The sequence below is a fragment of the Rhea americana genome, unplaced genomic scaffold, assembly GCF_003343005.1.
Source record: "Rhea americana isolate MKP2758 unplaced genomic scaffold, rheAme1 scaffold_28, whole genome shotgun sequence".
Lineage (NCBI taxonomy): Eukaryota > Metazoa > Chordata > Aves > Rheiformes > Rheidae > Rhea > Rhea americana.
Window position 1 is genome coordinate 732,461 of NW_028186401.1, and position 18,995 is coordinate 751,455.

The following is an 18,995-nucleotide window of genomic DNA, read 5'->3' on the forward strand; positions in this document are numbered from 1 at the left end:
CCTTTTTGCATGATAGTGGCTTGGCATGGAGATATATTTACATTCAGGGAAAAAAAAAAAAGGAGAAACGAACATTAGAAAAATGAGATGTGACTCCTGGAGGCTCAGAAAGCGCAGCACCATAYGCAGTGTGATAGCTACATGAAGGCTTCCAACCACCCTCTGCGCATGGCTGGTAGCACTCATTGCTGTGAAACTGCTCTGAAGTCATCTGGCCAGTGCTCCCACTCAGAGATAGTCTAGATGGGACAAGTCCCTTTAGAAGTTTTGGGCTTATTTTGAAACGGTCAGGGTTTGGTCTCCCCTGTTTTGGAGGAGAGGCTTTCTGAAGTCCAGCTGGTTGCCATACGTGCCAGCATCTCCACACACACTATCTGTGCCTCCTCCCACAGCTCAGGAAGAGCAACATTCGTGAACCTTCAGAGATATGAAGAAAGCACCAAGGTAGCTTGTTTGTAGCCACCATGAAGTTGTGTTTTTTCAAAAAAAGTCAGTGGGTGTGACTGTCAGATCTGAGCTCTGCAGACAAATTAGAACAAAATTGCCTGAATTTGGGCTAGCCTGMCAAACTGAATTAAAAGAGAAAACCTTAAATATGCAACATATAAAAAACAGCCACTAGGATAATCAAGGTCAAGCTTCTCTCTCTCTCTCTCTTTTTTTTGTATTTTGCCTTTTAAAACAAAATAAAAACAAGCCCTTCTGCAATTAGTTCATGTTTTAAGACTTCTCTCTTCTTCATTCAGGGTGTGACAACAGCAAAGCTGAGTCATTTATTACAGCAGCTAAGTTAAATATTGCCAACAAGTTCATAAAGAAAATAGACCTCTTCTCTGTGGTTCAAATGTTTAGGAAATTCTACCAGTTTTCTCTACACCACTAGGAACAGTATTCCCCAAACACACCAGCCAGTCAGTCTGAACACTACATCATTTTGTGTGGTCCTGGTTAGAGCAGAAAAGGACTCTGAAAAGAGGATACTGGGCCACAATGTTCTGCAAAACAACATCCAGGGCACCATTAAGCCTATCTGCCACCACTCTCACCATGGGTCGTGAACCATATCTCAGAAGTGACCTACAAGAACACCTTGAAGAGTCCTGAAGGTGTTCCTGGAGAACATCATCTGGGATGTGGTGGTTTATACCATGCACAAACACAATACTGACAGCCATGGGTGCAGTCTATACCCTGAAGCACCAAAGCTACACCTCAACGGTTTTGGAAGGATTTAAGATTATTCAAACAAAATCAAAWWTTTTTTTTAATTAAAAAATTTTGAAAATGGTAAAAGCAGTCATATTCAAGTTGAATTCTCTGTTTAGTTGGAAAACTTTTCTTCTTAACAAACATGTAATTTTTTCAACTCCTATCCAGGAGGATTGAGCATTTAGCTTCCTTTTATTTATTTGCCAAYGAAAGAACAAATCCTATAGTGGTGACTCCCAAGCTGCAAGCTCATGTATGTGCACTGTCGTTCCTGACACCGACAGGACCATCTGGAATCCAGTGAGACTGAGTTTGGGCAGGAAAACAGGCAATGGAGAAGTCTGTAACACTAAGAAAATCTCGCTGCATATTTATACTTAACACCAAAGTGGAATCRCCACCACACAAGGTTACAAGCTGGCAAACAACTACTCAACCAGCAATGGGATTTGCACAGACAGAGCCCTGACCAAAGGCCTCCCTCACCATCTTTTGGCACAGTTTTTACAATCTGATGAAAACTGTAGCTGTTGAAAACTCAGGGCTCTGTTGTTCCTGTTCAACCTCAGTTAATCTAGCTGCTGAAGGGGAAAGTGAAAATGCCTGAAAACTAAAATTAATGGCAGAAGTGATCAATAACATGAAATGTCACACGCTTCCTTACAGAGCGGTAACACTGCGTGCTGTGAGACATCCTTCAGTTCTGAGTAAAGGAGTTTGGATAACAGCGCTTAAGAGAATCAACAATATAGCCTAGTTATACAAAGATACGGGATAGCTATTAAATGTAATAATTCTCTGCCTTAAAAAAATGCCCCTCATCTGTGGATCTCTGTGGAATGTATTAAACTTCCCACCAGCTTTGTAAGATATGAGGAGTTTAAATATCTCCATTYTACAACAGAAGAAATGAGATGTAAGTAAATTACCAAAATTGCTGAAAGCCTGTTGATAGTTAAGTAGTAAACAGAGTTCCTGTCCACCCAAGACGACTTCAGTTTCTTTTTGTTGGCTAACAAAATTTAGTGCATAGCCTGTGTTTCCCCAAAAATCCATTACATGGGACAAGCACAGAGATCACATTAATATCACATTACGACCTTCCCTCCTGCTCCAGATAGCCAAACACATCCTGAGAGTGACAATAAAGGCTACCAGACATCTTTTACTGCTGAGGACCCGAGGCAGGGAGAAATATATTTTTAACTTCCTCTATCCACGTTCCAAGTTAACCAAGAGCCATACAAGCCTGTTTGCATGACTGTTTCTGAGCTCACAGACCCAGGGCAGAGAAGGGTTTATATGCTCAGCTCTGTGCCATGCTAATGGTCCTGGCCAGCACAGAGCTTGTGTGCAACCAAAATGGACCGCAGAAACCTGAAGGAAGTGATTTGCCTGGGGTCACAGAAGCCACCTATGGTAGAGCTTTCCTCTCCGACATGTTTTGAGCACAAAGCCCATGCTTCCTTTCCACACCATAAGCATATTTCACCTACCAGTGTTAAAATGGCCAAGCAAAAGCTACCACACATACCAGCTTGCACAGTGATACTATTTAAAGGCCTCATGTTTTATACCTTGCAATTCAGCATCGGCATGAAAGCCACTTTCAYGGCTCATTCTCTAAACGGGGAGTAAACCGCAAGGCTCTTAGCCAAGAAGGAAAGCCACCTGCCACAATGGTATGCAAAGATAAATATCAATATGAACATGATGCTCCTTTAAAAGAGCATCTCTTCAGACAGATAAAYGGCTACTTACTGTTTTTGCTGGAGTGCTACCTGGTAGTGGGCTTGTCTCGATGAAATACTTCCTCAAAAGGTGTTTGCTGGATTCAGGACTGTCCATCAGAATGTAGGAGCAGAAGAAAGCACCATTCCGTAATAAGAACACAGCTACATCTTCATTCCCTTTAGAGAAAAGGAAGATTGTCTGTTCTTTTGTTTTTATGCAAGTGAATCAACACAGAGCTGAAGAGAAATCAATGGGAAATAACCACTTATGAAAAAAACAATCTGCATGGGGGTGTGCAAAAAGGGAACTGAACTATATAAAGACTGTTTCCTCCAGTGATGGGGGTTTAGTTTGGTCAATTCGAGACAGCAAAGACACTATATGAAAGCACTGGCCTAGACTCTCTTTCTTTTTCTTTTCCTCCCTTATTAAACTATATACACAGCTGTGCTTTGAAGTATAAATTGCTCAGCCTAAATCAAACCTTTGTGCTGCAGTACCCACCACAATAATACTTACATTTGCAAGGTTTCTATTTTTGGACTGCTTTTCCCCTCACCCCAAGGCATTTAAAATTAAAGAGGAAAGTTCAACCCTTCAGCATKTTCAGTAATTTAACTCAGGAAGGTCCTGCCTTAAATCTGGCTAAATTAAAAGATTTAGAGCCAATTCTGTTCTAACAYATTGTGGTAGTGTAAATTCAGAACAATTCCAGGGAAGCCAGGCCACACCAGTACATTCCCCGACAGGAACAAGAATTCAGCCCATTCTTTAAAAGACATTGCAGGAAAGGGATAAAACTCTGAAGTATGCAAATACATACCTGCCTTTATAGCAGCATACAGGGGCAACCGTATAAGAACCGGAAATTCATTCTTCCTGACTGCACAGCTCTCCGGATCAGCACTATATACTCGAATCAGGAGTTTTACTATGTCCAAGTGTCCCTGCTGACAGGCTATGGCCAGCATCCAGTTCAGGAGTTGCTGGCAAGTACTAGGACCTACAAAAAAAAAAAAAAAAAAAAAAAAAAAAAAAAAAAAAAGGCATTGATTTAGCTGATGCTGCTGGTCCAGTCTGTGAAGTCATCCACAAATAACAGCTATGCAAAGGATGAAGCCCCTGATGGCAAAAGAGCGCTGCAAAAGTGTGTTACAGAGCAGTCCTAAATTGATTTGACACAATCTCTTCTGTTCAGTTGAACTGTGAGCAACCTGCTTTCCTTCTGCTTCTCATTACCTACCCTCTAATGAGTAATTTTTTTTGACTAGCCCTGACCTAATCATGCATAAGCTAGTGACAAGTGTAGGGCTTGGGGAGGCTGGCTGCTAGGCTGTTGGTAGAAAATCCAACATCTACTCCCAAGCAGAAGTGGCAAGGGGTGATCAAGACTGTCTCGCATCCAGAGACAAAAGGACTGATCCTGCAGATGTCAGATACAAACATCTAAGACAGGCTATTTGTTTCAGCTTCAYGAGAGGGGATATAAAGAATAGGGAAAAACAGCTGACTTTTCATCTTTCTGGTCAATAATAAATATTTTAGATAATGTGAAATAATTGTTTTATTTGGTTTTCACTGCAAGCAAAAAATTTCCCACAAAAATTTCAATTTCCCACTGAAATATTCCATTTCTAGTGTTTTTTTTTTTTTAATCATCAATTCACAGTAAATTTAGGCAAATGTATTTTAGGGCTAAAAATTAAAATCCCATGTTCTGATTTCAGCATGAACTTGCTAATAATTTTAGTCATCTCCAAACTGCTTCTTTGCTGAATTTGTATTTTGTCTGGGGAGCATCGCTTTCCTCTAGGTGAGCATAATTTTGGCCCTCATGACTAAATGTCTATGACACGATTATCTCTACTAACAGTGAGCCATCCTCTCAATCTTCCCTGATTTACACTACCACCTCGTTTTATCTTACTAATTCACATCCAATGTAAAATGTTGCAGAAAGGTCCACAAGCCCAAGCTGCTGCAGAAATAATGTCATGCTTTGCACCCATAACAGCTTTACTATGTCTCTCACCCTCACACTATAAATATCAGCCTCCACTTTAATTATAAGCCYGAAGTTCACATGGAGCCAGAATCACTGCATGCGCTGACCAAGGCAATGCTCCTGGACGGGATACACATGTAATTTATTCCAAACTCTGTGATCAGTCTCTACATAACTTCACAAGGAAGCCACTTGAGGATTCTGTATAAAAAACTTCTGAAAGCTGTATCTTTACAGGGCTAATCTCTGCACCCAAGTCCCCCAAATCACAGCATTTAAGGAAATCTGGTCAGTTCTAAACCTACCTAAGTTTCCAGCATCTACTTAAGTCACTTTTCATTACTGAGAGTATTATTATTATAATTTATTTTAAAAGCAGCCTCATTAGTCTCCCTCTCTGGCTGAATGATATTACATTTAATTACACACCACTAAAGTGGAAAGTTTCTGTTACTTGTTATCACTCTAACAGTCCAAGTAAATCAAACATGCAGGTGTCCCAGCAAGTTATTCCTGTTCTCATCAAGGCTGCTGGCAAGTACATAGCTTTGGTGGGGAGCCAGAGCCATATTCAGATCAAAGGTTGCAGAGGATAAGCTTAGCCRTTGTGACCACTGCCGTGTCTGAGGTCAAGACAGCGATGAGTAATTCACCCTGACTTTTTATTTAATGAAAAACCTGCCTTAAGAATTGCATCTAGGGCTAAAAAAATGTTTCATTCTGCCATAAAATCATTGTATCAATGAAAGCATGAAAAAATAAAATGATGATTCAAACCAGGGAATTCCCCTAGAAGTCAGATCAAAAAGGCAGGAACAATAGAGCAAAGAACRTGCTGCCATCTGTGCACCTAAACTGTTACTTGTCAGACAGTCGTGCTGCACTCTCTCCCTCCCAGCACCGCTGCGTCTGCAGGATCAGCACAGTGGGATGATGCCGTTTCCTGAAAATCCCGTAATTTCTCTGCGGGGTCTGGGATGTTACCCAGCTGTGAGGGTTGATGGGAATGAATCGCCTAAATGGCATCTTTCCCTACTTCCAATTGGCAAACACAGAATACTTTTATGCCTGTGTTTTCTCCCCCATGGGGGAAGTTTTCTTAAGACACAGCAGATATTAGACCCCTCCACCCACTTTCCCATGACTGAATCCCTCCCCTTTCAAGGCAAGTGGAAAAAAAAATGTCTGCTTGAAACTATAGCACACAGCTACTGAGCAGCATAGAGAGAAGRCAGAGAGAACCCAACAGCAGGCTTACCATGCAAGGAGTCCAGCAGTTCTTTCACAACGTCCTTATGTCCAAAATATGCAGCCACCACAGCCGCGTTGTCATCATTAGGTTCTGTTGGTAACACCACTAATGCTTCCTTCAGTAAATACCTCACTGCCTGCAGATCTCCATATGCTGCTGCAATACCCAAAAGCTGACACTGGCAAAGAAAATGCAGCAAAATAAACTCTCTGGGACCCTCTCCACGTTTCTATAAAAGGGGCAGGCAAAGGAAGAGGACATTTCTAGAGCTATGTATTTATTCATGCCCATGTAAATGCATRCACTCTGTCACTGTGGTTAGCTAAGATCGTCATGAACACTAATAGCCAATATAACCACTGCTGTTGATGAAATAAGTAATTATATTAATCTATTGTTTTTGTTTAACAGTCTTTCGCATGGCTTTACTGCAAAAATGCCCAAGGTCCAGCACGGTAAGTAGAAAACAATTTCCCATGGACCAACAGAAACAGCATTTGCACAGCTCTGCTAGCAGGTGAGATGGTATATTATTTTGCAGATAGCCATTAAGTCTGGATTTAATTCTCAAGTACTCTCCATACACAGTAAYGGTAGTGTTTAGGGAGGAAAGAGGGTAATTCTGGAGGATTCAGCAAAAGCTGTGACACTATCTCACCTGAAAATTTACATAAATTCTAACACAGCGTGTGTCATGCATCTCGACCTTCAGACAGACATGTGCTGCAAAGAGTAGTATATACCTGCATAACGAAGACTCGGGGCCAGATGTGCAGTTAGTATAAAGTGTTTGTTTTTATCAGCTGAGAATCTTGCATAGTAATTTTACATTTAGTGTACGTTCTGCTGTTTACTTCACCACAATCAAGACTTTAACACTACTATTTTAGAAATACTTCAGTCTTTGGCAAACAAATCTCTTGYACTGTAACCAACTTTCTAAGTCTCTAGGAACTTCATTTGTTTTCTGTATTACAGTAGTCCACCATACTGAGAAGAAAAGATTTTAAGTTTTTTCTATGCAGCTACTGAATGCAGGACTGAGTTCCATAATACAGCAACTTTCAATCCTTGCTAATATCACATGGATTCTGCCTGCCATCTCCACCAGAAGCCCAGCAACCCAAGATACTACACACTTCCTGAAGATCAAGTCTCGTACACATAAGCTGCAAAGCAGGACACTGAAGGTCAGTGGAGTCTCCTAGACCACAGTGAACTTGCACTTGGCCAATTTGGAGAGAAGGCAGAAAAGTGCAAGACTCTCTGCATCTCGCAAAGCCAACACACCCTCATGAGCTCCGATGAACTGGCAGTCTGATGTGAAATACTGACCCCAGTAAAGCCAGCAGGAGTTTTATCACCCACTTTAACGTCGATARGATTTTTGTCCTGTGGCTCCGCTCCTGATGCTGTGACTGACCTCAACATGTTGTTTAATCCCTCTGTGCCTAAGCATACTCTCCCTGAAGTCTGTCTTATCTTTCTGACCTGTACTTTCAAGAGGAAACTCTGTCCCTAAGCGTATGCTCTTGAAGTGCCCAAGCAAGTCCTGCCTGGCACCCTGCAGCACCAGCACAGTAGGTACACGCTGTCTGCATGAGGAACGATGCAAGGCAGCAGCTTGGAATGGAAGGGTTCTTTCTTAATAAAATTTGGGAAAGAGTAACTCCACTCTACCTTCTCCACTTGCAATGTAGTCTCCTCACATGACAGCTTAATCAACTCTTGGGCCTTACTGCAGTCTCCAGTTTTGTAAGCAGCCTGAATGCTTTCTGTCACGGGTGTCTGAAGTATGGAGACTTCACCGACTGTGGACTGCTTGCCACCCATGTCCACAGATCCTGCAGTAAAAGAGGAAAAGAGGGGTCGGGAAGAAGTACCTATTTATTATTCATGTACATTGTAACACCAATGCAATCTGGCAAAAAAAAAAAAAAAAAAAAAAAACACAGTCAAACACAGGAGGCAGATTATTTTCAGTGGACTATTTACTGCATATAATTAAAAAGGAGAGGAGAAAGAAAACCCAACACCTAAACTGTCTGATGAGAGAAAGTCATGTTAAAGGATATTAAAGAACTTTCCAACAGGGACATGAAACTAAAAGGGACAGTGACTTCCTCAATTGCTCCCAGAGGTGGTTTCCAAAGGAAGGTGTGAAAGCTCACACAGACATGTACGTGCTGCTGCAGCCCGACACACTCGGTTCCTGGTGCAGGAACTTAAGAAGGGAAATACTTACACGAGACTGGCACCTACAGTACTTCTAAAGAAGCAAGGAGTCTGCAGGGCCTGCAAAGCAATTCTGATGTTATTAGCCTTACATCAGTCGCACTTCATTCATCTTGTGCCAAGAGCCTGATAACACCCCACTGTACTTCTCCAGCACTTGCAACTACAGCTTTATACACCTTAATGAATGTGAAAGGAAMGAGAATTATTACACTCTATTTTCTAGATGGCAAAACAGAGCAAAAGGAGATTTTTTTTTAACACTGTTAGAAGCCATGTAAGCTTTTACATTTTAGAGGAACTGTGTATCTCTCAAAATCTCTGCTCTTGTATTTCAGCCACCGGAGTGCCAGGTGGATGCTAGGTCTATTTTGTCTGAGGCTGCCCCAGATACACTACCAACAAGTTTAAAGATGAAAAGCTGCAGACCATCAAAGAAGATGCTCTACTGAGGCTAACAAAAAGTCACATACACAGATCCCAACTAAGAGGTGGTGAAAGCTGTGTGCTTTGGCAGGAAAGCCACCGAACTGCGAGGAAGATGCTCAGGTCCATTCCTGGTTGTGGCACCGATGCTGGGCTCAGCCAGCCTGAATGCTCCCCCTCCATTTCCCTGTCCTCTGCTGAACACTGAGGTTGCAGTCTAGCTGGGGTCATGAGTCTCCAGCTCTGTGCATCTCACATGCCCCATCATCGCAAGGCCCCTGAAAGCTGGGGAGCAAGGCATCAAGCTGCCTTCATTAAAAAACACAAAAGAACGATAGGCGAGACACAGAAAACCAATAGAAGCACTTTCCACTTAAAGACAGACCATTTTACAGTCACTTTTTCCTATTAAAGTATTATTAATTGTTACTGCTTTTCTGCAATTGGTTAAAGAAAACCTGTAAAGCCCACAGATTTTCACATGAGTTAGCAAAGGTTTTTTAAATAGACACGTATGTCATGGAGGGCTTAGTTTAATGCAGCCTGGAAAAAGAAGTAAATTTGGACCAATCTATAACTGTCAGTAAATATCTTTGAATAATGCAGTCTGAATCACCAGTACCTTCTGACTAACACTTCTCATCAATTATTTAAATGAAGCTCAAACCACTCAGACATCAGAGACGACTCCAGAGATTYATGCCATTAAAAATGTGCAGGCATCAATAACCTTTCTCGGATGATGCAGAATGTGTGAAGGACAAACAGCAGAAACCAAGGCAAATGAACGCGATGTTATATTAYAGCACAAAGAACAGCATCTCAGCACTCATGCTAGGTGCCATGTTTTCATTGCATTAGATTTTCCTCCTAATTCTCTATTTTTCTGGAGCACATACCAGAAAACTTATACAGCATTTGTTCGAGGCCTTTACAGCAGACCACCCACCTGTAATAGACCTCTCTGAATACTGCATAYGCTTTAATTGTTTTTATGGACACCTAAGGAAGGAAATGCAAATTATTCCTAAGCACTAACTGTTTAAAGGGAGATAATTTTTAAGCAAAATGGTTCTCCAATCTAAACAATTCAGTATAGGTCTAAATACAATCATAAGTACAGATCAAAGTAGACGGTCCAGTTCCTGGAGCATGCAGCYGTCCTGTGCTCAGCGCCCTGTGATGAAATCCTGACCTAGAGAGAAGCACTGGAATTCCCCTTGGAGGAGAAAATGCCTCACGCTGGATGATCCAACACAGCTGGACAGCTGAGCAGGAAGCCCTTCAAATCAGGGCCACCAGAGCATAGCAGCTTTAAGCTAGTCACTGAAGAAAYGATGAGAGTAGGGTCAAGTTTAACATCCTTCCAGCCCCAATTCCTGATTGTAGGGACTATAACTCAAGATCTACATCTGGAACCCCAACCAAGKGTACAGGTACATCCTTTCTGCCACGAGCTGAGCTGGGCTATCATTCATTCTTTTTGAATCACGGCCAAGGGAGGTGAAGATACAAGCAGCTCRTGGCAGAGGCTCACTGATGATCTGGGAGATCCCAGTGATACTTCCTCTTCTGCTAGAGAGGTCTCCAACCAACCTCTTGAACTTCCTACAGGTCAGACTACTCCATATACCACCATTTTCCACCTCTCCTCCTGAAACTGCCCAACAGGGACCATCAAATCATCTAGGCCAGGGAGCATGAGAAGGACCACAACATTATAACTGAGGGAAGGAGGAACTTGGCAAACTAGGCTCTAACCCCAAGACTGCTTCTGTGTTTTACCCAATGACTGCTTCATGAAATCGCTTGGCTAATGTGTCATGCTTCCTCTTCCATGCTCCTTTTGTCCCCCTCTGAAAACTTAAATCCTCTCTGGCATAACGGCATCGTTACAAGTGCTGTTTGGAGAACATGGGCTGGGCATCAGCCGTCAYGGTCTGTTTACATGCATTAGGTGCAGACTTCTGGGCACTCCGGGTCCTGGACAGTCACAAATTAATTGGTTTCATGGAGTTAATATGCTCCCAAACTTAGTTGGCAGTTTAGTCAAAGTTTTCAGGACCTTAATTTTGGTTCCTAAACTCCATTTTAGTCTTACGTACTTAAGAACTTTTTATTGATCTGATCAAAACTGACTAGTTAGGCTACGTCTGAACATCCATTAAGCAGAAGTCAATAAAAGCTTTATTGAATCTAGGCAATCTGAACAATTCTGGCATTTGAAATTGATGTACTTATACTTAAGTATCTGTGGCAGAAAAATAATGCTGCTCATCATTCAAAGTCATTATGTAACTGTCATCAGAATTTCATTCTGTGATTGTACTCTTCAGAGCAAATTGACCTCTTGCCTAAGATGATCTGAGAAGAAAAGCTACTAAAGATCTTCAGCAGCTAAAGACCTTCCAAGTGAACTAACTTACAATTCCCAAAAGAGTAAAACTGATGAGTCACAGAGTAATGAAAAGCTTGCCCTCGACCAACAGCTGCACCCGTGTGGTTCTGTCAAAACTAACTTGAGTTTTCAAAGTGAGAGTGGAAAACGGGCCATCCATTGCCCAGTTTCCAAAAAACACAGAAGCCATCGTTGCAAAGCTAAGCACCTGGTGAACTGAATTACCCAATTCACAGGAGACTTTCTGGTGACTTATGAAATGATATATTGACTTCTGATACACAAATGAAAATAAGAAGTCAAATGTATTTTATAAGCTTAACTTACTTATACCGACCAAAAGGCCAAAAAAAGGAGAAAAATTACACCGTATAGGTTAAAATTTGTTTTATTTCTACAAGAGTCATGACTGAACTATCATCAGTACTGGCATTCATGTAGGCAGAGATACAATTTTGCCAGTATATGCATAAGCAGATTTTAGCAGAAAACTGGGCTGAAATCCCGGAAGATTCTGCCTACGGCTTTAACCCTACATGTTTCCTATTCTTTCTTTACCTGAAAACTTCATGGCTTTCAGTTAACAGGGTCATCTAAGATGCAAACAGCCTTTATTAACACAGTGTGAGAGCAATAACTGAAGCTGAATGACTGAAACGAACCTCTGTTTTTGGACTTGATCATGCAACATGCTGAGCATTTAAGCCTGGGTGTAACAAAGTGTTTTTAAATCTTGGATAACATAGATTTAGGCTCTGGCTTCTGCACTTTGCTCAATAAGGTCTTTGTTAACATACAACAAGTTATGATATGCTATCAGTACTTCTTGGGTATTCCTATAACAAAAGGCAATGTGAAACTCCAGAAGCTCTTACAGCCCTTTTGTGATTTCTTCTAGCTTTTGCTTTATTGCACAATGATCAGAGACAGAATTCCTGCGCAGGCCTCTAAAACCACTGCCCGAAGTCAGCCCCCTCTTTACTTCTAAGGTTGCAGAAGGAAAGCAGATAAATTAAGTCTATTTGAACAGACGTGACATGGTCTGGGTTCATTCCTCTAACATGTATTTGAATGCTGATGAAAATAAGGCCACAGGGCTTACTCCTTACCACTCAATCCTCTATCTCTGCAGCTTCTCTGTTTAGTTTCTTTGTAGACCCACTGTACCTTTTCTTTGCTTGATGCTCTGCAATCGTCTCTTTCTACTAATGACTGTAACACCAAACTAAATGCTAGTTTTGAAGACAGGAAAACAGCAGGCATTTGTTGACATTGAAAGTACATTCTTCTTCTATTCCTTACACCACTCAACAGTTTGTATTGAAAGGAACTCACTTTGGAAATATTTTCCACTCCTAATTTCAATGTCTTATGGAGTAGCTTTAAGGTTGGTTGTGCAGTAACAGCCTTTTACAAATGCTAAGACCAAGACTAATTTTCTTTTAAAAAATATTCCAATGGTAACAGTGGTTATTAATTAAAAAAGAAACGTTATTTTATTGCCATTCAACAATTACAGCAGTATCAATCTGAAAAGCAAAACGGATTGTGCCATCTTAGCTGAAAGAAACAAAACAAAAATAGATCTTTCTTTCTCTCTCTCTCTCTTTTTTTTTTTTTTTTTTTTTTTTTTTTTTTTTTTTTTTTTTTTTTTTTTTTTTTTTTTTTTTTTGTAGTAATAAAGGATCTCATGAGGGTATCGGTGTTACGTTATACCCATTCTCAGGCCCTGTTAATAGGACCGGTGAAGAAACTGTTTAAAATCTAAAGTTTCTAAATTGACAGTATCTCTCCAACAGTAAAAAGGTGAGAGTTTGCAGGTAAATGCTGTGAGCCAGCAAACTATCGGCACACAGCAGCATAACAAAATAGCACACTACAGAGATGATTATCATCTTTATGTCCCAAATCACTGCATTCTTTGACAGATAACCTCTCAGAGTTTGTAGGTGCTACATTAATTCCCTTTGATAAGGCAAAAGTTCTTTGGTAACTAACTACAATACTAGAACATTCTTATTTATCACAAAAAATATAAATGAGATGTTTAACGCAGGATAAAACAGGGTAGGGAGCTAGCCTACTTCAAAACAGCATTACAATAGCAACTTTAAAACTGCTACTGACCTTTTCATAGTTTGTGCAGGTATTTCCAGAGACGGGAGCAAATCAAGATGATGACTTTAACACAGCCTCCCGGGCAGTGATGCTCAATAAAGCTGTTAATTCCTTGGACTGCCGGCCGCCCACCTCTGCTCCGGCACAAACCGCTCTCAAGAAGCTCTGACAGTGGCCACTGGATGCAAYGTCTTCTGGCTGGCGGTTTCTCTGTTTGAATTACCTACTACATTTTACCCTTGACAGTTATTTTCATCTCCATGTTGCATTAGAGTGAAATCCAAGCCTCTGGTCTAGCGAGGATCCGGGGACAGGCAGGCAGGGAGGCTGCCTCTCCCAGGGGGTGGGGGTGGGGGGCTCAGGCATTAATTCCTCAACAGCACCAGATGGCTACTGCTAACCTTCCCCAGATTAATTTTTTTGTCATTTTGACTTCTGTTTGCTGCCACAGAGCAGATGCAAAAAGGGACAGAGATGAGGTTTAAAATGTGCTGAATATTTTAAGCCAATCCCCCAAATGCTTAAAAATTCACAAGAGTCGCTGAACATTTTTCAGTATTACCCTAAGGGGGCAATGGCAAGCAGGTTTGCAAAATTAATGGAAAGCCAGGCTAGTTCTGAGGCACATGGCATCTCTGTACCAGACACACACATCTTCCGGTGTTTTGAAAAACTTCAAATTAATACACTGAGTAGCAGCCAGCARGAAACCTCCAGTGGTTTCAAAGGAAGATGTCATCTGTCCTATATTGCACTTTCCAATTAGACTGGGTAAGGAAGATTTTTCTATCCCATGGAAACCTCTGAGATACTCATAAACATGTCCCATCCCAGACCAGGCAGAAAAAACAAATTCTCAGCCTTCTTTAACATAAAAGCATATAAAATTTTAAATTAGCCTAAATCAATCAGAATGCTTTATGAAACAAAGACACATTCAATGTTCCTTCTCTAAACCTCAAAGCAGGGTTTTATTTGTTGTTTAAGAATATTTCATTCATTTCATTCTTTCATTACTTAAAAGATGCAGCCACAGCCCAGGACTTGCTGCTTCRCTGTGGCCCCAGGAAGGAGGTTGCTCCTCCGCTTGCCTCTGTCCCCCACACCAAGGAGGGTCCCACAGCAAAAACCCTGTCACCCATTTCATCTTGTTCCCAAGATTTAGGCAAAATACCCTTGGTCCAATTGATTCTGGTGTAAAACGCTGGGATTCAAGCAACTTGAAAAAGTCTCCACCAGGAGAAGGAGAGGGAAAGCCACAGTAAATGCAACTGTAAGACAACAAGCTGGTTTTTCTGGGAAATYCAGCGTCCCTGCTGGAAAGGCCGAGACAGAACTGGGCCACGTCTCCCTTGCAAGGATTAATACTTCTTCCCAACTGGTTAGACACGCCATTTTCTCAGGACAAAGAGGGAAACCTCCACAGACACACTTTTTCTGACTGTTTTACGTGGCTCAATTTCATCTAAACATTCATTATTTAAACTAATTAAAGGAACAGCTCTACACCGAGATCTGCTTGCTGTGCCAGTAGAAAAGATGAGGTATTTCGTATGAATTAAGCCCAGATTTACAATATAGCTGTTAATCAATGCTCACTGCCCCTGAAAGGGAACACAACCTTTCAAAAGACCAAATATGAAACACAGAAGAATGCTTTGCAGACAAAAATTCAGTACTGAAGGGATCTTTTTCACTGTTGTTGCATAATCTGGTATTATTTTTAAATTGTTTATGTGCTGGTACCATGCACAATAAATCCTGCTCTGAACTGAACATTTTCCAGCAAGCGCTAAGGATTYTGTCAGGGGCAAGCAGACAATTTTAGGTACAGCAATGCAAAGTGACCAAYGATCGCCAGAACCACTGGAAATATTCTATTTAGAAATACACTTGACCTGCAAGGAAAAAGCATTTACTAACGCAAATCGGAAAGGAAAAAATTAAGTCTCGGATGGAAAAATGCTCTGGGCTCCTGTCTTTCTGAGGGGCTCTCAGAGTGAATTATGAAAAACAGCTATGTTAGAAAGCTTTAGGTTAAGCTCTATGTTTATACAATAAGCCTCGGTCTGYCCCGGTCAGTGCTGAGCCAGGGTAGAAAAGCTCTGCCAGGTCGGAGCGGGCTCCTGTGTTTGCGCACAGTCCCAGGCCCCGGGGACTCTGGAACCAGTCGCTTTGTCCAAGAAGTTCAAAATTGCTCTTCCTACTTTGCTGAAGTACAAAAAGGAGATGCACAACATTATTGCACAGCAATGAATTTGCAGCACAAAGAAACGTACACCGGAAAACAACTGTCACCACAGCAGAGCTGCCACGTGCAAATCATGCTGGGAAACGCAAGGTAGCTTCAAGTCCCTAACGTATAATAACAATAAAAACAACAATAGTCCTGTAGCTACACAAGAGCAAGGAATGAGCGCTATCAACCTTAAAGCCCTGAGCGGGCCCTTTCCCTCACGCTCATCACTTCCACGCATGGGGCAGTCCCTCCTGGAAGGGCACCGGGGCACCAGGACTATGATCTTCACCGAAGGCTCRGTGCAGAGGCCACCCATCAGCGCGCAGCCACATATCCCTTCCTCCCGCACTGACGACCTCCTCCTCCTCCTTCCTCTCCTTCACGCTGGACGCAGAGCAGCTGGATGCCGCACAAGCGCCGGCGTCCTTTTGCTAACCCCGCCGCCCTCGACGTCTTGGCACGGTCACTCGTCTGCCGCCGGGACGGACGGGTCCCGCTCGGCCTCCCTGCCCTCCGCACAGAGGGGAAGCGGGCTGCGGAAAGCAAGGCAGAAGTTGAGGTGGATGTGCACACGCTGGAGGAGTCGGAGCTGCTTTGCAGCAGTTCTGGGAAAATCGTGAGAGGAAGCGTGGGCCGTGGTACAGGATAACAACGTGGCAAGCAAGAAAAAAAGTAGGGAAGCTTGGTATTTTGCTGAACGGCACTGGGCCCTCAGCGGTTAGGGTGATGGTTCAGCTCCTTGCACACATGTCCTCTCCAACTTCAGAGCGCTCAAAGCATTGCTGCTCACAACACGGTCCACTCCTGAGGGGCAGAGATTTAGGAAAAAGAGAGCTGCAAATGGCCAGAGAGCCAACTGCCGTACTGAAAATACAAATGACTCAGCTCTAAGTGAAAGTTTCTATTTTTGCCTTTTGGCATCAGTGATTTGGTTCCAATCCTACAGCTTGAATCACTCAGAAATATGCTTTTGTATGCAAGGCCAGCTATGCCACTCTTGCTTTCCAATTTTTAAATTGGAAGATATACATTAAGTACACACAAGTACGGTTACACTTTTGAATTTTTTTCATCTCCCTTTCCAGGCATGGTTGGAAAGACAGAACTAGTAAATCGCGGAAGGTGTCTCTAGTGAAACCATTCCTGTCCAGCTGAACCAAGTACTTCAACCATGAAATCCAAACCAAGATTGGATTTCCATTTGAAACTTCATAAAATAAATTTTTGTGGATGATAATTTTGTTTCTTTTGAAACTTCTCAGTTTCCTTAATGTTCAGGCTTTCACCAGAAGAGGAAAATTTCCATACTTTTCTTTCAAACAAATCATTTGCTCAATTTTCTTCTCAAAAATGAGATATTCACTATTCACACAGGCAAAGCACCAAGTCACGGTCATCCCCCTTACACTGCTTCCTCTTTAGACACGGATTTAAAGCTGACTTCAGACAGCAGCAGAGATTTATGCCCCTCGCTGCGAGTGGCTGAGTCTGGAGGAATCGCAGGTGAAGCTGTGTGTGTGTGTGAGGGGAGGAAAGGCCTGAGGTCTCCGCAGGTGTCTCACAGATCCTGGATATATGAAGATATTGGAGGGTCAGAAAGACTGGTCGGAGATGACAGAAAAGACATTTTAAATACCTCGGGTAACTCTGATTTATTACGTTCAAGGAAGCTTAAGAGAATCTGGAGCGGATGGAGAAAATGACTCAAAGAAATGAGCATCTAATTACAGCAGYGCAGCTGAAAAGCGCTTGGCTTGTTTAGCCCGGTAAAATCAAGGCTGGATAGGATGGGACTACTGCTTTTAAATACCTCCAGAGGGAGACATCAGGGAGGAACAAGAGCTATTTATGAGCAGAGCATGAACACATTTCAGCCACCAATTAGAGGAGAGTTTAAAACTTTGGAGAARTGAGGCTCTGAAACAGTCTTCCTGAAAGCGCACCAGGAGCGGACAAGCCAGCTCATTTCAAACAGGTCTGGCGTAAGGTCTGGGAGGGCGACAGCAGGGCTCCGACCCCTCCTGGTTACTCACGGTTCTTATTTATCACCAAGATGGTAACAGCTCTAGATTAGTGTATCTGTAAGTGCTGCACACAGAGTGAAAGAAAATACAGCGAGGATATGGGCTACGGCTGGCATCAAGGGAATTGCACAGGCCACTTCGTAGCAGCGGTGTCCAGGGAGCACAGAGCTGGGAAGAGCAGCAGGGAAAAGGTGTGAAAGTGATGCTCTGGAAAATTTAAAAGAAAAAAAAGAAGTGTAGAAACAGAGGCTTGGATCCAGCTCCTAGTGAGCTCCATGCAAGTATTTCCACTAGCTTCCAGGTGAGCAGGAGCGGACCCCCGGAGATGCAGGTTTCCAGGAAACAGTATCATAGAGGGAAGATTACCTTAGCAGCTGTTTTTGGAACAGAAGAAAGCACCATAAAAAGGCCTCTGCTGTGGCCAAGGCAGGCAGCGCTGGGCCTGAGTCAGCCTGTGAAGCGATGTGCTGCCAAAGGTTTAATGCGAGCTACAATAAAAATCCAAAATTCTTCCACAGCCTGTGATAAAATCTACAAGTGGCAGAAGTGCTCGTGCTTGCAGAGAGAGGGAATGGGGAAAAAACTCCCCTAATCTTCCCAAATTCTGGGTAAGTCAGCACCGATTTCAAGGGACAAGGCTTCTGCCTTGAAGGATGCTATGTTCAGATCAAGGCATGTGCCGTGAACCAGCTGCAGCCTGTAGGTTTTCTTATGTAGCTGCTCTGAACTACAGAGGACAACATCAGAAAAAGCATTTTCATCCTTTTACCAACAATGTATGATGAATTCAAACCCAGTGCACCTGAAAATCTGATCCAGTCTGTACAAATTACTATCCTCCATGCACAACAATGAAGGATTTTGATTTCATAGGTTTTATTCCCATCCTGATAAGGTGTAAAAGGTCCCAGGTGCAAGACTGTGGAGAATTGCAACTACTATTACAAGCTGACTTAAGGAGCCAGACTTTTTTTTTTTTTTTTTTTTTAAAAAATAAAACCCTGCAACAAACAAGTATTGAACAAAAGCATCAGCACCTTCACTCTGCACTAGTCAATACTTAAGTAAGTTAGATTCCCTGTTATATCTAGTGTTTTTTTTTATAAAGAAAAAAAAAAAAAAAGCTAAATTCAAGATCTGAGAAGGGATCCTGTTCATTACTTTTAAAAAAAGAATGTTCCTGTTTGATGCAAAAATAAAAGCTTTTTCAAAGGCTCTTTGATGTGCAAGACAAAGATGGGCAGGCAGATTCTGGAGGAGGTCTTGTCTTAAGCAATTACCAGCACTCTTCTTGAATCTTACTCACTAGACAGAATTTAATATGAGCTGGATAATCACACTGCAGAGTGTATCAG

General features: G+C 42.2%; 1 protein-coding gene across 2 annotated transcripts in view; it reads right to left on the reverse strand.

Annotated features, from left to right (window-relative positions):
• The window catches only part of LRRK1 (leucine rich repeat kinase 1), a 79,859-nt gene that overhangs the window by 50,407 nt on the left and 10,457 nt on the right, over positions 1–18,995 (reverse strand). For both annotated transcript variants that reach the window (XM_085308594.1, XM_085308593.1), the window contains exons 3-6: positions 7,881–8,044; positions 6,207–6,378; positions 3,767–3,946; positions 2,971–3,119 (exon numbers count right to left, since the gene is read on the reverse strand). In XM_085308594.1, coding sequence (XP_085164720.1) covers positions 2,971–3,119; positions 3,767–3,946; positions 6,207–6,378; positions 7,881–8,044 — 665 coding nt within the window. The remainder of the gene's footprint in view (positions 1–2,970; positions 3,120–3,766; positions 3,947–6,206; positions 6,379–7,880; positions 8,045–18,995) is intronic.